Raw genomic sequence first — 22,703 nt, forward strand, 5'->3', positions numbered from 1 at the left:
TTGTTTTTTTGTCCTTGCCATAGTTTGCTGAGAATGATGGTTTCCAGCTGCATCCATGTCTCTACAAAGGACATGAACTCATCCTTTTTTATGGTTGCATGGTATTCCATGGTGTATATGTGCCACATTTTCTTAATCCAATCTATCATTGATGAACATTTGGGTTGGTTCCAAGTCTTTGCTATTGTGAATAGTGCCTCAATAAACATACATGTGCATGTGTCTTTAAAGCAGCATGATTTATAATCCTTTGTGTATATACCCGGTAATAGTGTGGCTGGGTCAAATGGTATTTCTAGTTCTAGATCCTTAAGGAATCGCCACACTGTCTTCCACAATGGTTGAACTAGTTTATAGTCCCACCAACAGTGTAAAAGTGTTCCTATTTCTCCACATCCTCTCCAGCCCCTGTTGTTTCCTGACTTTTTATGATCGCCATTCTCACTGGTGTGAGATGGTATCTCATTGTGGTTTTGATTTGTATTTATCTGATGGCCAGTGATGATGAGCATTTTTTCATGTGTCTGTTGGCTGCATAAATGTCTTCTTTTGAGAAGTGTCTGTTCATATCCTTCGCCCACTTGTTGATGGGGTTGTTTGCTTTTCTCTTGTAAATGTGTTTGAGTTCTTTGTAGATTCTGGATACTAGCCCTTTGTTAGATGAGTAGGTTGCAAAAATTTTCTCCCATTCTGTAGGTTGCCTGTCCACTCTGATGGTAGTTTCTTTTGCTGTGCAGAGGCTCTTTAGTTTAATTAGATCCCATTTGTCAATTTTGGCTTTTGTTGCCATTGCTTTTGGTGTTTTAGAAATGAAGTCCTTGCCCAAGTCCTCAATGGTATTGCTTAGGTTTTCTTTTAGGGTTTTATGGTTTTAGTTCTAACATTTAAGTCTTTAATCTATCTTGAATTAATTTTTGTGTAAGATGTAAGGAAGTGATCCAGTTTCAGCTTTCTACATATGTCTAGCCAGTTTTCCCAGCACCATTTATCAAATAGGGAATCCTTCCCCCGCTTCTTGTTTTTGTCAGGTTTGTCAAAGATCAGATGGTTGTTGATGTGTGGTATTATTTCTGAGGGCTTTGTTCTGTTCCATTGTTCTATATCTCTCTTTTGGTACCAGTACTATGCTGTTTTGGTTACTGTAGCCTTGCAGTATAGTTTGAAGTCAGGTATCGTGATGCCTCCAGCTTTGTTCTTTTGGCTTAAGATTGTCTTGGTAATGCGGCTCTCTTTTGGTTCCATATGAACTTTAAAGTAGTTTTAAAGCTTTGAGAGTTCCTTTGGAATTGATTTCTAGTTTCATTTTGCTGTGATCTGAGGAGACACTTGATATGATTTTTTTTTTTTTTTTGAGACAGAGTCTCACGTGGTGGAGTGAGAGCAAGAGGGGGAGGAGATGCCACACACTTTTAAACAACAACATCTCACAAAAACAAATGATGGAGAATAGAACCAAGCCATGAGGAATTCACCCCCATGACCCAACATGACCCAAACACCTCTCACCAAGTCCCACATCCAACATGAGATTTCGAGAGGACAGCATCTAAACTCGTTACAGTTCAACATGAGATAAAAAAAAAAAATCAATAGTATTCAGAGTACAGGTGGTTTTTTGTTATATTGATAAGTTCTTTAGTGGTGATTTCTGAGATTTTGGTGCACATGTCATCTGAGCAGTGTGCACCATACCCAATATGTAGGCTTTTATTTCTCATCCTCGTCACCTTTCCCTGAGTCCCCAAAATCCATTGTATCATTCTTATGCCTTTGCATCCACATAGCTTAGCTCTCACTTACAAGTGAGAACGTACGATATTTAGTTTTCCATTCCCAAGTTACTTTACTTGGAATAATGGTCTCAAGCTCCGTCCAACTTGCTACAAATAACATTATTTCATTCCTTTTAATGGCTGAGTAGTATTCCATGGTGTATATACAAACATTTTCTTTATCTACTTTATCTACTGGTCGATGGGCACTTAGGTTTGTTCCATATCTTTGCAATTGCAAATTGTGCTGCTACAAACATATAATGACTGCTTTTTCTTTGAGTAAATATCTAGTAGTGGGATTGCTGGATTGAATGGTAGTTCTACTTTTAGTTCTTTAAGGAATCTTAGTACTATTTTTTATAGTGGTTGTTCTACTTTACATTCCCACCAGCAGTGCAAAAGTGTTCCTTTTTCACCACATCCCTGCTAACATCTATTACTTTCTAACTTTTTGATTATGGCCATTGTTGCAGGAGTAAGTTGGTATCTCATTACAGTTTTAATTTGCATTTCCCTGATAATTAGTAATGTGGAGCATTGTTTTCATATATTTGTTGGCTGTTTGTATATTCTCTTTTGAGAATTTTCTATTCACGTCCTTTGCCGACTTTTTGATAGGATTTTTGGTTGTTTTGAGTTCCTTGTAGATTCTGGATATTAGTCTTTCATTGGATGCATAGTTTGTGAATATTTTCTTCCACTCTGTGGTATGTCTGTTTACTCTGCTGATTATTTCTATTGCTGTGCAGAACTTTTTAGTTTAATTAGGTCCCATTTATTTATTTTTGTTTTTGTTGCATTTGCTTTTGGGGTCTTAGTCATGATTATGAGATTTAGAAGGGACAACATCCAATACGAGATTAAGAGGAGGGCTTGAAAAGTCTAAAATAATTACTATATGGCCCTTTAAGAAAAAGTTTGCCTGCTCCTGCCCTGAAGTATTTATTAGATCCTGTATAGATAGGTAAATTTCATATTGATTAAATTATAATCTTAGGATAAATTATATTCTCAGGACAAATTAATAGTGGTTACATATTATTTTTATGTTAGTTTCCAACTTGGCATCTCCTCACTGATGAGTCTGATTTCTGAGCCAGCATCCTTAGGTACTTTGCACAATGTCTCTCCTAGCTCTATGTAGTTGTTACTAGGGATCTTAATTTTTATTTTGCTCTCTTTGCATGATCCCAGTCTTAGGAACATATCCTGGATACACTTTGGGGAGAAAAACAAAAATGTGGCTTGGATGAGAGTATTGTTAGGAGAATTTATAGGTAGATGGGTAGTTTTTCCTAAAGAATGTTTATTTAAAAATGGCTTTCAAGAGAAGGATCTAGGAGTGTGTCACAGTAGTCTCTACTCAATCAACAGTAACACTCAAAAGTTAATAACCCAGATGGAAACCTGGGTTATTATAGACAAGCTGGAGGCCATTTAGCTGGAAGAAAATTCATCAAGGCAGGGTTTGAAAGTTTGAAAGCTGGGTTCTAGTATTGGCAGAACTCAGTGTTATGCTGGATTCAGAAAGTTGCCATAGGACCAATGAGGGGAAGTGACAAGGGGGGAAGTGACGAGGAGATGGATTTCAGTTCATGAAAACTAAATTTCAAACAATCCAGAGCTACATGTTTATTGTGACTGTTTTGTAATACAGTTCTCTAATAGGGAACATTGTCAATTAATCTTAGAAACACTAAAAAGGAAAAGAGTATGACGGGTAGGAGGGAGAGAGACTTAAAGTTTATGGATCACTTACTATGTACAAGACTTTATATTTTGCTCTTTATATATTTTATCTGAGCGAAACACAAGCTAGCTCATGATATTCTCACAGAATACCAACATCAGACAAAGTCACTCTGTGACCACAATGAAGTGAGAGGAAAAAAAATACCACTTAATAATCCTGTCTAATTACATATAAGACTGTACAATCAGAAAAATATATTTAGTTTTCTAGTTAAAATGAGTGACTGATATGATCTTTCTCAATTACAGATTTAGTCTACCTTAATAAATAGATTCATTAAGATACCTAATCATGGAATTATTTCTAGCAATTGACAGGACCAAATCCAGAACAAGCTTAGCTTTCTTGAACCCTTCCTCCTCACCTAAAATTGCCTAATGTGAGCCCACATCCTGCAATAATTTCTATCTAACACTCTCTTACAGAAATGTCCCACAACTCCAGTGGTGTGTGATCACCCACATTGCAGTGAGTCAATAAACCTAATTTTGTTAGATTATTGGTATGTTCCTTTCTTTTGCTGGAAGGCCCTGTCCTGTCATTTAATTCTCAAAGCAACCCGAATATGTTCAGTTTAAAGGTAAAGAAAATAAGGCTGTGAGATGCTAAGTCACTTAGGCAAAGTTAATTATTTAAAGAAGTTTAGTTGCCAAACAGGTATTCTACATCTGCAACATGAAGTGCGAAATGTAAACTAACACACTTTAAAACTATTGTAGTTAGTGTTTCCATTTTATCTTAATTCTCACAACACACATTTATACATAATAAAATACTGGTTCAAATAAATACACAACTGCCTGAGGGTACATAGGTAAAGAGTAGTAGTTAAGAGTACAGACTTTAAAAGAGGTAACACGTTACGGTAATGTGACCTTGGTTATGCTCCTTTGACCATTAGGAACATTTCCGAGGCAGTGGAGCTTAGAGGTGATGATCATGGACTCTGGGGTCAGAGTGATTGGGTTTATAATTCTGTAGAGCACTTGTATGAGCTTGTATACATTATTAAACTCTCTGTACTTCAGTTTTCTCAAATGTAAAATGGGAATAACAGTCATACTAACCTCATAGAGTAATTATGAGGACTGTATTAGTACATACATTGTGCTTAGAACAATATGTGTTGCTTGGCAAATGGTCAGGTAAACAGGTCTTTAATTGGAACTACAATTCAAATTAAGGTTTCTGAAGCTCCACAACCCCAGTTTGTTTGTTTTAAGAACAGGCAGCTCTTATCAGAGAGGCTTCTCAAAGGAAGAGTATTAGGTGGGATTCAGCACATTATCAGGAAAAGTAATTGGCTAAAATGATGAGGGGAAACAGTGTCTCTTTGGATTTCTGAGGTGAGTCAAGAAATGTGAGAGTGCATGTGTTTGTGAGAAGAGTGTTGGGAGGATTAGGGTCATGTTTTCAGATCCAGAGCCCAAGAGTCTAGGTTCGGAAGTCACTAGTGATGAGGGAATAGGAGTGGCAAAGGAGGGTGATGAGATAGCAAACATTTGGAAAAGACTTTTCTGAGCCCACCTCTGCAGGTGAGAGGTAAACTTGGCTTCCCAGGAGTCTCCCCTGAGCCTGATTCTCACCTGCCTCTGGGGTTGGAGGTCTCCCTTCCTTCTGTCACTGTGGCAAAACAGTTAGTGTTAGCTCTGGGGACTCTGCCTCAGGAGGATGAGACTTGCTATAAAGGAGAAAGGGCTTATAGATCCAGTGTCCATCTCCCACACATATACTGATCCAGGCAAGATCAAAGCAGACACTGAATGATGTTCAGTGGTTGGTAGGTGAACTAGGGGGCACATTAACTGTATTGATCAGGGATTGCAAAGGTGGGACTGATAATAAGGGACTTGAAAACAGACACTACTTTGAAATCCAACAATCAGTTTAGTGAAAATGTGAGTTAAGCAACTGGGACTTGAAATAATTCAATTTTGATAATCTCAGAGTATCAGAATTGGAAGAGACTTTGAAGGCCATCTTGTCCACCATTCCCTCCATTTGATTCTTACTTCATTCTACAACCAAGAGTTTAGCAAACATTTGCTTTTAAAACGTTGAGAGACAAGAAATTATCTTATGTGTGTGCTGTCACAGATTGGTCAAGTGCTGACACAGGTGATAGAAAGTAGAGGTTTCTTAAACAATTATTTGTAAAATAGAGGCTGTGATTGAGAACATCTAAAGAGGTATAGACAGTCTCCAACGAACGATAATTCTACTTACAATTTTTCTACTTTACAGTAATATGAAAGCAATACATATTCAACAGATTAATACATGAGATATTCAATACCTTATTATAAAATCGGCTTTGTGTTAGATGATTTTGCCGAACTGTAGGCTAATGCAAGTTCTCTGAGCACATGTAAGGGAGGCTAGGCTAACATAGGATGTTTGGGTATATTCCATGCATTTTCAACTTATTTTCATTATCGTAGGTTTATTGTCTGTAACCCCTTTGTAAGTTGAGGAGCATTTATATTGTATTCTCTCAGGAGAAGCTGCATTTGAAAATGCTTATCCTAGAGAAGGCCTTACACAGATTTTCTGTTTGGAAGAGTAAAGACATTTGGTCATGCAATAATTTGGGGTCCAGAGGCCTTTAGGGTGCTCCTGAAATTATTATGTTTGCTAGACCTTACTTGATCTACAAATACAGTTGGCTTCAGAAAATCTAACTGGTATAAAGAGGAAACATTACCAACAACAGTTCCTTGTACACAAAAGATGATCAAAACTATTTCTTGAATTTAATTTCTCTGAGTCAGGGAGAGCAATGATGGGTCTTTCAACAGGATTAGGGAAAGTTGAGGCCAGACTAAATTTGAGAAGCTAAGTTTATTAGAATACTGTAAACTTTGAATTGCTAAGAAGACAACAAAAAGGATGTGTTCAGGTGCAATAGAGAAAATATAACTCAAATTTAGGCTAGAATACAACATTAATTGAGTTCACAATTCTATACTTATTGTTCCAGGCATCAGCAGGAAAATATATAATAATTAACGAAGTACTACATTTGCTCTCAAAGATCTTAACAATTTATGGGGAAGACAGACTTGTTAAAAAGGTAACAATGTGCTCAATGTAAATATTATGAGGGCATAGAAAAGGACTAAATAATTCTTTTTCTGAGGTGTTCAGTAGAAGTATATTTAAGGAGTTAAGATTTGATCTGATTTTGAAGGATGAGAAGCAGTTCCCAGATGGAGAAAAGAAGAGAGATGACTTGGAAGAAAATGAAATGTAATGAAGCAAGAATTTCTTTTTTAACATATCTGTCTCCCGTAATTGGAGAGGTGAATGTACAGTCTCTTTAGGTTAGAAGAGAATCAAGAAGAGTCTTTTAAGTGTCAACTGCTTCCAATGAATTTCATATTCTAAAATATCAAACCGAGAAGTTTATTTCTACTGCAGGGCATTTGAGTTTGAAAGAAATGCTCGGTGTTGGGTGAGCGGTAGAGGTGCAGGGAAAGTATTGGTCTACTAATTATTAAATGAATTGTTTAAATTAATTCGTTTGGTTATTAATATCTTATTGAATACTTTTAATGTGACAGCCATTGTGACGAGTGTTAGGATGATGAAAATAAGCAAGAGACTGGTTTGTCAGTATGATAACTAGAATTGAGCAGTTCTCTTCAACTGCAGTATGATCTACACAGGGTCTGGTGTGACTGGCACTGGTTGCCATTTTATGCATTTAAAGTTGCATTGTGATTTCTGTTGTTGTTTTCTTTTTGCATCTGTTACACATTTTGCTTAAGAATAATTAGAATAGTATTTTGTATGAAATTTCACCAAGCCAGCTATATACTTTTCACCTGTATTTATATAATTGATTTTATGAAAACACAAGATGCATGTTTATTGCCACTTATCATGTTTGTTTTTGAATCTGCATTCTTTTTCTTTCCTTTTCTTTTTTTTTTTTGAGATGGAGTCTCGCACTGTCGCCCAGGCTGGGGTGCAGTGGCGCGATCTCAGCTCACTGCAAGCCCCGCCTCCTGGTTTCAGGCCATTCTCCTGCCTCAGCCTCAGGAGTAGCTGGGACTACAGGTGCCCGCCACCTCACCCGGCTAGTTTTTTTGTATTTTTTAGTAGAGACGGGGTTTCACCGTGTTAGCTAGGATGGTCTCGATCTCCTGACTTCCGCCCGCCTTGGCCTCCCAGAGTGCTGGGATTACAGGCATGAGCCACCACACCCGGCCGAATCTGCATTCTTACACCAAACACGCTAACCACCCTAACCTATCTTCCTGTCAGCAATACCCACAAGGCAAATTCACACCTTCATTTCCGAGCTTGAGGTCAGAATAGCTAAATTTTAGTTATGTTTTAAAAGTCTACATCTGACCAGGTCACTCATCTAGCAAACATTCTTCAGTTATGCCCTACATCTATGGAGCTAAGGTCTTAAAGCACTGAGTGAGCTTTCCCAGTTTGCTTACCATAGAGGGGAACATGTGTTTCCTTAACGTGGGCTGCTTGCTGCTCAATGCTTTTATTTTTGTCTGAAATATTTCTTTTTCTCTTTTACATAGCTGATCCCAGATCTTCTTGGAAAATTCATCTTATGGGCTTCCTCTAAAAGTTTTTTTTCAGTCATCCGGGCCTGAGAAATGAGCCACTTCTCAGGCACTCTGAAGTGTTCCGTACTTTACAAATCCTATTGAGATGTCTGCTTCTCTATAGGGTTGTAAGCTTTCTGGTGGCAGAGACTGTACGTTGCTGAATTTTATGTTCTTTCTGCCTGACACATATTTGTTCAATAAATATGAACTGAGCTGAACAATAAGAAAAGATTTGCTACTATATTAATCTCATGCCCAAAATTCACTCTTTAAGACTTAACTGAAGGAAAAACTATGACCTGGGAAGAGGAGTTAGAATGTTTGGGAACAGTCATATAGTACAGAGCTAGAATGTTTGAGGATGGTCTAAATGTTGTTTCCTTGAAATAGTATCTATAGGAAATAGAAAAGTGTTCTAATTGTTTCTTTCTCTCTATTCCTGAATTTTCTTATTTGCAAAATAGGCAAAACAATGGTGCTTATCTCATTGAAGTATACAAATTAAGTAAATATTGAATGCAAGACACTTGTAAAAATGTTTGATGAATAGTTAAGTGCTAAGAAGAGTTGGCTATTACTGTTTTTACAGTAATAGTAATAGTAGTGAGAGTAATAGTAGTAATTTTAGTGCTACTTTTAAGTTAAAAAGAGGGAGAGAGAAATGAAGTTTTGGCATGGATTCAGCAGTCATATCAATCCAATGTTTTCTTCTTTCCTTCTTTACCTCAGCCTCCCATGGATCAACACAACCATTCAAGCCTGGCTGAATTTGTGTTCCTTGGCTTTGCCAGTGTGGGCTATGTCAGGGGCTGGCTTTTTGTCCTGCTGCTGTTGGCATACCTGTTCACCATCTGTGGCAACATGCTCATCTTCTCAGTCATCCGACTGGATGCAGCTCTGCACACACCCATGTACCACTTTGTCAGTGTTCTTTCCTTCTTGGAGTTGTGGTATACAGCTACCACTATCCCTAAGATGCTAGCTAATATTCTCAGTGAGAAGAAAACCATTTCTTTTGCAGGATGCCTCCTTCAGACCTACTTCTTCCACTCCTTGGGAGCTTCTGAATGCTACCTTCTTACAGCCATGGCCTATGATAGATACCTGGCCGTTTGTCGGCCCCTCCAGTACTCTGCAATTATGACCACCACACTCTGTGCCAAGATGGCTGCTGCTTGTTGGATTTGTGGCTTCCTGTGTCCCATTTCTGAGGTCATCCTGGTCTCCCAGCTCCCATTCTGTGCTTACAATGAAATCCAACACATTTTCTGTGACTTTCCACCTTTGCTGAGCTTGGCCTGCAAGGACACGTCCACTAACATTCTGGTGGACTTTGCCACTAATGCTTTCATAATTCTTATCACTTTCTTCTTTATCATGTTTTCTTATGCAAGGATCATTGGGGCTGTGCTGAAGATAAAAACAGCATCGGGAAGAAAGAAGGCCTTTTCTACCTGTGCCTCACATCTTGCTGTAGTCCTCATCTTCTTTGGGAGCATCATCTTCATGTATGTGAGGCTAAAGAAGAGCTATTCACTGACCCTTGACCGAGCACTTGCTATAGTTTACTCCGTACTAACACCAATGGTCAATCCAATTATCTACAGTCTTCGTAACAAGGAGGTCATTAAAGGCATCAGGAGGACCATCTTCCAGAAGAGAGATAAAGCTAGTGTTGCTCACCATTGACTTTCTTCCAATGTCCTTTCTCACCTCAATGTTCAATTCATAAAAGTTCTATGTCCCTTTAGCTTGGCCTTGAATAATCTTCCCATCATCACACGTGCTCTGAATTTCACTTCCTTTCAGCTCTTCAAATACTTCATTTCTTTATGGTTTTCTCATTTTCTACATCTCTACTTTTTCCATTTTTTACTTGATCACTTATGTCAGCATTTAAGAATATTTTAGTATCTACATTCTTCTTTTAAAAAATAAGCATGTGTATTTCCTTGGCCACACATATGCATCCAGCTAGAGATCAATTTCTCTGCTCCTTTTTCCAGTCAAACTTCTCAAAACACCATATCTCCTCTTCTTTACTTCATATTCACTTCTCAGCTTATTCCAATCTTATTTTGGCTCAGACCTTCCAACTAATATTTTGTGAAGGCCATTATTGACCTCCATGCTGCCAAATTCATCAGAAACTTCTTTTCCTTCCTCTCTCCTGAACTCTTGACACAGACGACCAGTTTTTAATTCCTCAACTCTCTTAGCTTTTACTCCTTAAGTCTCCCTAAATCTCATGACATCATTACCTCCCAATTTTCTTCTTATCTTTCTGGTGAGTCTTTCCCAGCCTTCGTTGTCCTGCTGTGCTATATCCCTAGATACTCAGAGTTATTCTTATGGATTTAAATACGATCTCTGTCTATCACAAGGGCTCTTAAATTTTTATCTCCAAACCACATTTTTTTCTCTGAGATTTAGACTTATATATTCAACTTCCCACTTATCAACAGTGCCTGGATTGGAATTCTTAATAATTTAAAACTTAACATGTCAAAATTGATTTCTTAAAATTCCTAACTGTGAAATCTTGATGCTTTTGTTTCCCTGTGTTTCTTCTAGAAAATTTTAAATATTCCATTTTGCTTCCTTTTCTTCCACTCATAATTGTGATCAATTATTAACGTATGCCAATCTTTTCACAAAATATATTCTTGAATCAATTTATTTCTTATTCACTTTAGTGTTTCTACCCTGGTGTAAATTGCCAACATCTCTCAACTGGATTAATATAATAATATTCTACCCACATTCCTTTCTCCTACTCTCATTCTATTCTAATATATTTTCCACACAAAATATAAATTAATGTATTTGAAATCTGAATTGTATATACCATTTTATAAAAACATGAGAAATTCTCAATTGCCCTTAAGATAAAATTCAAAGCCTCACCATACTTTATAAGGCTAAACAAAATTCTTCCCTGCCTTCCTCTCCAACATAGACTCATACCTCTTCTCCCTCAGCTCCCTCTTCCCTAGCTACCTGATTACCTTTCAGGTCTTCAAATACATTACGGATTTTTCTGGCTTCAGGATCTTCACCCTGTTTTTTCCCCAATATTTCATTTGGCTCACTCCTCTTAATTGTGTGATTTTTCTGTTCAAATATCAATTTCCAGTGATGCCTGCTTTGAGAGGACTTCTGAACACTCAGTCTAATTTATGTCACTCATTTTTATCTCTGAAGTGTGTTTTGCTTCTCTTCAAAATATGTATGGCAATTTATGTGTTTGTGGACATTTATGTATGTATAGATACATATGGTTTGTCATTCTTTCCTACAAGCATCTATAAACTAGATTTCATCTCAAATTATTTCAGTTTTTTAATTTGTTGTATGTCCAGAATCTAGCACAGCACCTAAATAGGATGAGTATTCAATGCAAGTGTAATGAATGAAACATGTAATGAATCTTACCCACACCTGATCAATAACATATTTGGCCTTTAACAATGACATAATGATTCTAATCATTACCGAAACTCACTCTTCCACAGAATGCATTGGTCTTCCCTAGTTGTACTCACCTGTTTTCTGCACATCCCACCTCAACTTGTCTACATCTGCCTTTTGAATTTCCTTGGATAATACTGGTAGCTGGTCCTTACTTAGTCACCGTGCATCATACTAGGTTATCTTTTCTGGATCTGTATTTATTTTTTTACTCACAGACTTTGGTGGGCCGGTAAGCTATCTCTAGATAATATTCATTTTTAACATGATATGGTTATGTGTAAACATACATTTTAATGTCATTTGAGAAAATGCATAAGTGTAGGATTGCTAGGACGCATGATAAATGTATGTTTATAATTAACTGTCTATCTGTTTTCCAAACACTAGTGCTTTTTGGGTCCCTCCGCTGTGGTGCAATGTGGGGCATGTGTAGTAAAAGTCCATTCAGTCTGGGAAGCTTTCCTGAGCTGTGGGAATGGGCTTGTCATGAACCCCAGGCTTCTGTTTCTCATTGCTGCCTGTCTGTGAGTAACAAATCTGCTTTTCTTGATTTGTTATGTGTTTTGTCTCACCAGATTCATGAACTAGGTAGAGAACCTTTGCACATATATGTATGTCCTTTATTCCAAATCCTCCCTGCTGTCATCCACACTATTTTATCATATATTTTTTTAAAATAAACACACAGTACATTGCTACTATTTTTGCTATATACAGTCATTTTCTGTGAACAGTGGTGGTAAAAGACATTACAAGAGGGTGAGAGGTTAGTTAGTACTGAGGAAGTCAATGGAGTTACAGGTTCAAGTCATGTGATAACATAAAAAAGACCGGCAGTTATGTGCTAAAGTCTGCTCATAGTTTTTGAGAAATGATTGACAACTTATTAGAAATTCTGTGGCACCAATAGCTTGGAATCAGATACAGTGGGAGTATTAGCACTATGCCAATCAGCAAATGTTATAAATCAGGGCCTTTTTTAAAATGGTAGGCTATGTCAAAGCTAAACAATGCAGACGCTAAAGTGGTAAGGACAGATTTAATCAGTAATATACAGATATAAAAATATATACACACACACAAACACACACACACATGCACACACACACATAGACATAAATTATTTTGGTAGCTTTGAATTTTCTCAGGCAGGCACTTAAAGAGATCCTAGGATCATCTATGGCCTTGAGCTCTTAGAAACTATGTCAGTGTTTAAGTCTTTTAATACATGTGGTGGGGGAGGGAAGGTGGGGAGGGTGGATGAAATAATTTTTGCTGACAGTCTATAGATTTTGTAAGCCAAGGTTGAGGTTTAGTCAAAAAGAGAACTAGAGTTCAATGAAGTAGAGAATCTTTGTTAGAGGAAAGTCAGTCATTAAACATTTACCCCAACACAAGTAGAGACAGAATAACATTTGGAGGGAGGGTAGCAGAACTGATGGACATATTTTAGGGATAGATGATATTCTAGAAGAATTGATGGACATATTTTAGGAATAGATGATATTCTAATTCACAGAAAAGAAGTAATTGAAATGAAACTGACAAGGTGGAAAATTTAATTTAAAAGGTAGTGGTTTATTTAACCCTTAATTGCCTTATAGGGATTTAGAAAACTTGAATAAACCTTTAGTCATTAAGTAAATAAAATTATTACTTAAACTCTATGTATACAAATCAAAAAACAAAATAATACTTTGACTCAAAAATTATGTTATTAGTTAAAAATCTATTTACCACAAACAAAATATTAAATACTTGCAACTCAGTTTGAAAAAAAAAAAAAATCTTCCAGAAAGAAAGTAGGAGATAGAAAAAAAATATAAACTTGGATGAAGAATATTGAAAGTGTGGGTGGGATGGGGAAAGTGACAAAAATTATTTAATTCTTCTCATAGTTTATATTATAGTTTGTAAGTACCTTTTTACATTATCACATTTGATTATTACTTTTATATGAGGAAAGTAAATCTTCTTTATACTTTTTAAAATTTTTATCTGACAAACAATTATATATGTGATGTTTTGATACATGTATGCAGAGTGGAATGCTCAAATTAGGCTAATTAACATATTTATCACCTCACATATAGTACTTATCATTTTTATTTTGTGGCAAGAATATTTAAAATCCACCCTTCTGGCAGTATTGCCAACCAAGGCTTAATGAAGTGCTTAATGTCACATAAGTATTTGGAAGAATGGCTGGAACTGAAATCCAGGGTTCTGAAGCAGCACTCTTTACGGAGCAGGTAACATTAGAGTGGAGAGGAGAATGCAGTGTGTAAGACAACATATAACTGCTCTAAATATGAGCAACAGACAAGATGAGAAGTCGGCCTTAATGGTATTTATGTCCTCCGTGTCTCCCTGTCCTCACGCTTTCAGGGTCAGAGAAGGTCAGTTACATTTTATAAAGATCCTATCATAATTGAAAGTTGTATGCTTACTCCCAAGTCATGCAATACAGGAACCCATTTGAACCTAGTTTTCACACCAGTTATTGTTATTTACTAAAGGAAGTAATTGCCTTGAGACATGTTCTATCTCAACTTGGACTGGTAGTTATTGTTGTAGTAACTAATAGGTAATGAAGGACTACTAGCTAATGAACTTGCTGTATGTCAGTTCCCTTCCTGAGAGAGCACTTTAGTGACCCCAGGAGGTCTGCTCAGAAGGCCCATGGGCTTCTGCCTCTGTAAGAACCCTATCAAGAATCCAGGTTTTATGGGAGAAGAATTTGTTTTATGGTTTAACTTATTCCCACAGGTTCCATCAAAGTGATAAACTTCAACCCCTCCAGGCCCCTGGAGTGGCTGGGTATAATACTGCAAATGAGACATAGGAAGTGAGCAGGAAGTTCTCTTTGAATTTTAGACTCTGAGCAGTGGCCGGGCTTCCAGAGTTAAGCTGTAGCAGAGCCCTCCCCAGCATCAATCTCTAGGTAAGACTTTATCAAGCAGGTATTTTCATCTTCACATTCCTTCTTAGCCTGATCACTAAGAGACCTAGAAGATTCAGAAATATGGAGAGGTTTTGAATAATCAGGGTCCATAAAACACATAATTCAAACACAGAAACTATTTTAAAAAACAGTTATTCTGCTTTTCAAATGCTATAGTGAAGAGTCTGGCTTCAAAATTAGTAAATTGACTATATTTTTAATTAACTGTGTAAACTGGAACAAGTCTTCTCCCCTTTCTGGATCCCAGTTTTTTTGGTTGTTGTTTGTTTGTTTTTTTTAAATGAAGACATTGAGTGAGATAATCTCTAAAATTGTATCCCCCTTCTCACCCCCAGGTCTTTGGCCCTATGCCTAAACAATTATGAACTATGAATAATGCAGCTGTGGTATCTGAAGAAAATAATGCAAGGCATATATTCTAAAAGCTTTCTAGAATTAGGGGAATAAACTAGGATTTCAATGGACCTAAGTAAGATAAATGTAAATTTGTATATGTGGTAGGTTTTAAGAGAGCCCTGATTCCAATATCAGGAAATGGGAGTAGATGAGTAACCGATGAGCGGAAGAGATACACAAGTCATCTTGATCACCCTCTTTTTCATTACCCACCATAACTCTGATATATCAGGCATTGTGCTAAGTACTCTAGGAGGTACGACATGGTATGAAGTTTCCTTATTAATTTCAAGAAGCTCACAGAGAGTTGCTTTGGAGTGATAAGACATATGCATGGAAAATAATTGCAGTGCATTACAGGATATATTTGGGGGGACAGTGAGAAAGTACTACTGAGAATTTAGAAGTGTGAAAGAACAGTATTTAACTTAGATGGTTAGGGGAAAAAATAACAGACTTGCGCTAGAAAATGGTTCAAGTGGCTTCAGATTGATAAAAGATAAAGCGTATTTCTAGAGAGGGTACGCTGCAAACAAAGGAGTCTAGGCTAAATACAGAAACTCACTTGGCAAACACTGAAATTGCTATAATGGTGATGAAAAGAGTATTTAAAAACATGACTCTGGACCAGAGCAGTAGGGTTGTATCACAGAGCAAAGCAAAGAATAATGGTGAAAGCCAGGTTTCTGGTCATTGGAAGGGACAGTTGTAAACTAAAGCATTTCAAAAATGGAGAGAACTGTCTTATGGGTCAGGAAGCTTCCAGTGCTGTAAATCCAGGCAGAGGGTGGATGCCCATTTGTGGGGACATGAATTCCTTTATGAGTGAGAAGATATCAGTTTTTGCTGGGCTGAATCAAAATTAGAAACATAAGTACAATATGAAGTTTGATACACATGATTTATCCTTCTATTTTAGCCTTCCTTTTTGTGATATTTAAAGGTCTTTTCTTTTTATGAACTGTTGGAAATATATAATACATTTAAGATATTCTAACAATCCAATGAAATCCAAAATTATGGGGGCCACTGGAGAGGCATAGTTCCTAAAGCTTTTTTCAACACTAACTTAAGGTTTATCAGTACTAGAAGTTACAATCATAATTAGAAATAATAAAAGTATTTTTTTTTTAAAAAAGGGAAAACCATCAGTATTTTTGCCATCTTAAAGGGGGTGTGAAGAAGACAAGGAAATGGTCCAAACCTCTGAGAATTTTGAACTTGTAAGATGAGGGAGTTGGGGGTGCTAGTTTTCCATGGAAAATAATACTTGATCTGATCCTGATGACTTTGATTGCTTAGGCAGAGTATGGAGGGAGGGAACAATAGCTGGTCATTAATGAGTGATGATACAATGTATAGTGTGATAATAAGTATTTGGAGTTATGTGGAAACTTTACCTTCTTAGAAAGGAGAGGACAAGATACTGGCTTCTCATATTCAATCTTCTGACCTGTCATCTATGTAGATCTGAAAATTTAGTTAAGGGTTCAGAGTCTAGACAACTCATCTGTGAGTGGGACTGGAGGCCAGAGAAGGAAAGAGGCAGCTCTAGAATAGAACCTTTTATTTATATTTAGAAGGGAAGGAATGTAGAACATCTAGAAAATAAGGGTCTGAGAAGTAGACATTTAGGGATAATCCTTTATAGAAGGCAGGTATGCATCCAAGACTCGAAGGAAACAGAAGGCAGAATTGGGCAGTGGATAGACATGGATATGCAGTGAGAAAAACTAAGACAAAGAAATTTTGGATAATAAAGTAATTATGCTACAGCAAAATCACCCATATAAAAGTTTGGCCCAGAAGTAGGTCTCTGGAATCTTAGTATGAGAAACATCCTATATTAAGTCTTATATTGAGAAAGGCTTTTGTGTATGGGATGGACATGCTCCCTAGGTTTAGAAAAATGCCAAGAAAAATCAGAGGAAACAAAGTTAGTCTGGATGAATTTTAGGATCCTGGAGAGGGAAGAAGTGATAAGAAGCCTGGAAGGCAGAAAGACAAGACTCGGTGTCTTTCGTAACTCTTGGCCTTTGCACAAGCACTCCCTTTTGTTTCAAATACTGTTTTTTCATTTTTCCATCTAAACAATTCTGACACTTTATTCACTTCAAATAAAAATTATATATTCTGGCAAGGCAAGGTGGCTTATGCCTGTAATCCCAGCACTTTTAGAGGCCAAAGCAGGCAGATCACTTGAGCCCAGGAATTCAAGACCAGCCTGAGCAAAATGGCTAAACCCCGTCTCTACCAAAAACACAAAAATTAGCTAGGCGTGGTGGCGCATGCCTATAGTCCCAGCTACTTGCGAAGGCAGGGGCATGAGGAGGATTGCGTGAGCCCAGGAGGTCAAGGCTACAGTGAGCAGAGATCCTGACACTGCACTCCAGCCTGGGTGATAGAGTGAGATGTTGTCACCAAAAATAATAATAATAATAATAATAATAATAATAATAATAATAAATTATGTGTTCTATGAAATGTTCCTGATTTATCTCCATATCCAGCCCATGGCTTGTAACTCCTACTACACATGCAAATTAGTAGTTATCTTAATTGATTTGCATATTAATTACATAAATGTTTATTGAGTTGTAACTATATTTCAGACATGGCTCTAAGCACTTGACATACACCAGTAAACAAAATAGAAAAGAAAAAAATATTTGCCCTTAAGGAACTTATACTCTCAAAGAGAAGAGAACCAATAAACAATAGGAATAAGAAATAAGTACATTTTACAGCTTAGAACATGGTAAGTCCTCTGGGAAAAAAGTTAAAAGTTAAGTAGAGAAAGGCAATAGCAGTACGGAATATGGATGTAAGGATGGAGGCACACTGCTATTATACAGGGTGGCCCAGGTAGTTGAGCTGGTGAAATTTGAGCAAAGATAAAATCAATGAAAGAGCTATCCAAATGGTGAAAGAGATTCAAGAAGAAGAAAAGAGCTACAGCAAAGGTTGTTAAATGATATGTCACTGAACACATTTGATCAATGGAAACGCAGAGCCTAATTTAAAATTTAACAGGATCACTCTGCTGTGTTAAGATGAGGCTACAAGTGTACAAATGCAAGTAGGGAGATCTGTTAGGAGTCAATTACAGTAACAGAGGTAAGATAAAAGTGACTTGGACCAAGGTGGTAAAACACAGTCAGTTCCTGGATATATGAGAGAAAGACAGAAACAAGGATGACTGCAGGAGTTTAGTTTGTCAGTTGGAAGATTGGTTGCCATCATTTGTGATGGGGAAGACTAGGGGCAGAGCCCCCAGCAGTTCAGTTTGAGATGGCTCTTAGACTTACAAGAGGAGATGTGAGTAGGTAGTGAAATATATGAGTCTGGAGTAGGGGAGAAAAATATTGCCTGAGATATGGATTTAGATGTCTTCAACACATTTATAGTGTTTAAAGCTCTGGTATTGGATGGCATTAGCAGATGATTTGAGTTTATATAGAAGAGGAAAGAAAAGATTAAACATGGACCATGGGCACTGTGACATTGAAAGGGTGGGGCATGGAGGAGAAACTAATGATGCAGAATGAGAAAGAATGACTAATAAGATAGAAAGTAACCAAAAGTATAGTACCCTGAGAATCAAGTGAAGGAAGTGTGTGAACAGGCAGGATAAATCAACACTGTCAAGATACATAGATAGTCGAAATAAGCTGAAGAGTGAGAAATGACCGTTGGATCCAGGAAGTCTTAGATAATTAATGTCTATGAGAAAGGAGGTTTTAATGGAGTGGTGGTAGTGCAAATCTAATTAGAGTGGGTTTAAGAAGGAACTTAAAGAGAGACATTAAAGGCAATGCATATAGCCGACTCTTGGAAGAGTTTTCTTTTAGGGACATAGAAATAGAGCAGTGGCTGTGGGATGAGTAAAGAGAAAGAATTTAAGGCTCTTGCTTTTTTGTTTGTTTAGTAAATGAGAATAATAGCAGGTTTTTACGTTGATAGAGTATTCCATGAAAGAGTTGTATAATAGTTAGTTGTTTCTCTATACTCTGTATTAGAATATTAGTTTGTTAGCATCAGGTGCCACATTTTATTTATCTGTTTAGTCCCTGTTCTAAGTATAATACCTAGAGTATTGAAAATACTCAATTGTTGTTACATGGACCTCAACACAGCAGAGCATGTATATGTAATATCTACAGAAGCAATAAACCAGAAAAGAGCATTTGAAGTTGATAGAGGGGGAAATGGCAGGAAGAATTGATGAAGTGGCCACAGTCTGAAGTTGAAATGCAGAAATATAGATTTTCCTCCTGTCTTTCTTTGGCTCTTTTATTTACTACAACCTTCTTATTTTTGACTGGAGCTCTCACCAGTGTCCAAAAGAGGTCTAAATTCTGACCTAATGCCCCTGAAAGATGCTAGCAGACCTGAGTTCTCATAAAGGAATAGGAGGGAGCAGAAGGGAAAATAGTTGATTCTTTGGTAGCCAGAAAGTTGAAGAAGAAAACAAATTAAAATAAGAAGTTAGAAAATAATATTCAAATTATATCTATTTGGTCCAGTACAGTATCAATATATTATCAGTATAAATGATGATTTGTATCTTAGACGAACAATATGTATAAATGTTAATATATACCTTGGATTAGAAACACTTAAATTTCTAAAATCTATATAGATTCTACTGAGAAAATCAACTGGGTTACAGGATGGATTAGGAAGGCCAAAAATGAGCTGTGTTAGTCAGGGAAGACTAAACATAAAGGTGAATAGTCTGAAGGAGGCTGTTGACAGGAAGGGCAGGGACGCATGGAATTGAAATGTTGACCTCTCAAAGCATTTATTGAGAGGGTTTTACTTTGGAGGTGAGTGAAGGGAGGGCAATAGTAATTTGAGGGTTGCCTTCTTGTTAGAACCTCTATAGTTCAACTTTCTTTCCTGTCCTTCCACACTTCACATCTAGGGACATGAATGGTGAGCAATGGACACAGGGAACTGGAGCCAGGTAACAGAATTCATCATCCTGGGCTTCCCCCATCTCCAGGGAGTCCAGATTTATCTCTTTCTCCTGTTGCTTCTCGTTTATCTCACAACTATGTTGGCAAACCTGCTGATATTCCTGGTGGTCTGCCTGGACTCCCAGCTTCACACACCCATGTACCACTTTATCAGCATTCTCTCCTTCTCAGAGCTTGGCTATACAGCTGCCACCACCCCTAAGATGCTGGCAAACTTGCTCAGTGAGAAAAAGACCATTTCGTTCTCTGGGTGTCTCCTGCAGATCTATTTCTTTCACTCCCTTGGAGCAACTGAGTGCTATCTCCTGACAGCTATGGCCTACGATAGGTATTTAGCCATCTGCCGGCCCCTCCACTACCCAACCCTCATGACCCCAACACTCTGTGCAGAGATTGCCATTGGCTGTTGGTTGGGAGGCTTGGCTGGGCCAGTAGTTGAAATTTCCTTGATTTCACGCCTCCCATTCTGTGGCCCCAATCGCATTCAGCACATCTTTTGTGATTTCCCTCCTCTACTGAGTTTGGCTTGCACTGATACGTCTATAAATGTCCTAGTAGATTTTGTTATAAATTCATGCAAGATCCTAGCCACCTTCTTGCTGATCCTCTGCTCCTATGTGTGGATCATCTGCACAGTGCTCAGAATTCCCTCAGCTGCCGGCAAGAGGAAGGCCTTCTCCACGTGTGCTTCCCACCTCACTGTGGTTCTCGTCTTCTATGGGAGCATTCTCTTCATGTATGTGCGGCTGAGGAAGAGTTACTCACTGGACTATGACCGGGCCCTGGCAGTGGTCTACTCAGTGCTCACACCCTTCCTCAATCCCTTCATCTACAGCTTGCGCAACAAGGAGATCAAGGAGGCTATGAGGAGGCAGCTAAAGAGAATTGGGATATTGGCATGAGTTGGGGCTGGGAGTAGGCCAAGGCTGGACCTGAGGGTATGGTGACCGCAGGGATCAACAGTGGCCAGAGACGAGAAACCAAAAATTCAGTGCTTTTCTATGTGGGGTGGTGCAGCTGCAGCAAGTGCTGACTGACTTTCAGTGTTACAGCGACCTTCATACTGTCTGCTGGAGCCACATTCGGTTTGAGACCAGAGACTAGGGAAAGTACACATCCCTTCAACATGATGTGGTGCAGTGATTTTCAAAACTCAGATATTTATGTATCATACTTAGGATTTTTTAAAATTTATGTCTTACCTATTATATATATATATAGGCAGTTTTAAAATTTACTTGACTTAATGTAATTATAGTCAGTCATGTCCTAAACAAAATGTGCTAAATAAAATTTAGAATATGAAATTCATGATGTTTTTTGTACCACTTGTAATCATTTCATGTGGAGAAGACTGGTACAGTAGAAAAAAGCATGTTTTTTGAACTCACATATATCTGGATTTAAATCATATTTTGTTCAGTCACTTGCTAAATACTTAATCTTTAGAAAGTAACTTAGCATCTCTGAGTCTTAATTTCATTATTTGATAACGATATTTTCTTGAAGAGTCTTTTGAATATTAGTGTTAAGATTTGTAAACCACAGTGCACAGTGTCTGACATGTAGGTGATAGTAAATAAATAAGGACTTATTTTTATTTTATTCTGCAAGACCTCTCATCATTACTCTGAGTCTTAGAACAATATCTAGTAAAACATAAATAAACAAAAATACTTTCAGGTGTTTTCCCCAAAGGAAAGGAGCAAACTAGCCAGAAGGAATACTTGTATAGTATACAAGTATAGTGTACTTGAAAAGTATAGTTTGTCACAGTTCTGTTTGGACAAGTTTCATGTACCTGTCTTAGTGGTCCTAATATCTATGCCCAGTGTAATGTCAGAAAGTATGGGAGTCGAGTCAGTGGCAGGAAATAGGATTACTTTTACGTTAGACCATTTCTTTATTTAAGAGATGGCTAATTATTTCTTGAAACATGTGAAAAATAATTCTAAAGTGTAGCATATGAAAGATCTGGGGATTTAATTAATAGCTAATATTATGTATTCTTTATGTGTCCTTCCACGAATGGAGGATCAAATATTAGCTACAAGAAATCTTTGAATTCTATAGAACTTCCTAAGAAGATCACAAAGTATTTTTAACACCACACTTTTAAAGGTATTCATCCATCCATACATTCAATTTAACACGTTTACTTAGCTCTTACTATGTATCAGACGCAGTGTCAGCCCTACAAAAGCAATGAACAAGACATATATATGTCCAGGTCCTATCTTTAGGGTGTTTTAAAAGAGTTGAGAATATAAATGTTAAAATTACAATTAATTTATAATTAGTTATAATTAATTATAATTGCAGGAAGTAGTATTAAGATAAACATGCATTCTTTCCTTGAGAAAGTTGCATTTAAACTGAAAACTGAAGAATAAGTCAGTTAGCCATTTTTATGAAAGCATGCATAGCAACTATTGTATCTATTCTGAAATATTAGAAATTCAGAACTTGGTAGATGAAACAACTTGCCAAAACTATTGAGTAAGTCAGAGTCAGGGACTCTGAATTAAGAAAAGTATTCATCCTTCCAGGCTAGGTTTCTCTAATCTTTAAAAGGACCAGGGAAGGAAAGGAAAAGGACTAAGATATAAAAGTAATAGTTTAAAACATAACAACCAGGTTATGGGTTTGGAAACAAAAATGCAGTGGCTGAGCGGCTGCCAGGGGTGCTTTGTTCCTTGGAACTTCACTCCCTGTTTAAAGAAAATGATTTAGCTTAAGGAGATTTTGGGCTGAGACAATGGGGTTTTCTAAATATACAAT

The 22,703-nt window shown here is 37.3% G+C and overlaps 2 protein-coding genes across 2 annotated transcripts; both read left to right on the forward strand.

Annotated features, from left to right (window-relative positions):
- Window positions 1-7,646: 7,646 nt before the first annotated feature.
- Window positions 7,647-13,273, forward strand: LOC116273097 (olfactory receptor 6N2). The gene has a single exon (XM_031662029.1). The coding sequence runs from the start codon at window positions 8,841-8,843 to the stop codon at window positions 9,792-9,794; it is 954 nt and encodes a 317-aa protein (XP_031517889.1). The 5' UTR covers window positions 7,647-8,840; the 3' UTR covers window positions 9,795-13,273.
- Window positions 13,274-17,374: 4,101 nt separating this feature from the next.
- Window positions 17,375-21,129, forward strand: LOC100999146 (olfactory receptor 6N1). Its single transcript, XM_003892877.5, has one exon. The coding sequence runs from the start codon at window positions 19,886-19,888 to the stop codon at window positions 20,822-20,824; it is 939 nt and encodes a 312-aa protein (XP_003892926.2). The 5' UTR covers window positions 17,375-19,885; the 3' UTR covers window positions 20,825-21,129.
- The last annotated feature ends 1,574 nt before the right edge of the window (window positions 21,130-22,703 follow it).

Source organism: Papio anubis, unplaced genomic scaffold, assembly GCF_008728515.1.
Source record: "Papio anubis isolate 15944 unplaced genomic scaffold, Panubis1.0 scaffold357, whole genome shotgun sequence".
NCBI lineage: Eukaryota > Metazoa > Chordata > Mammalia > Primates > Cercopithecidae > Papio > Papio anubis.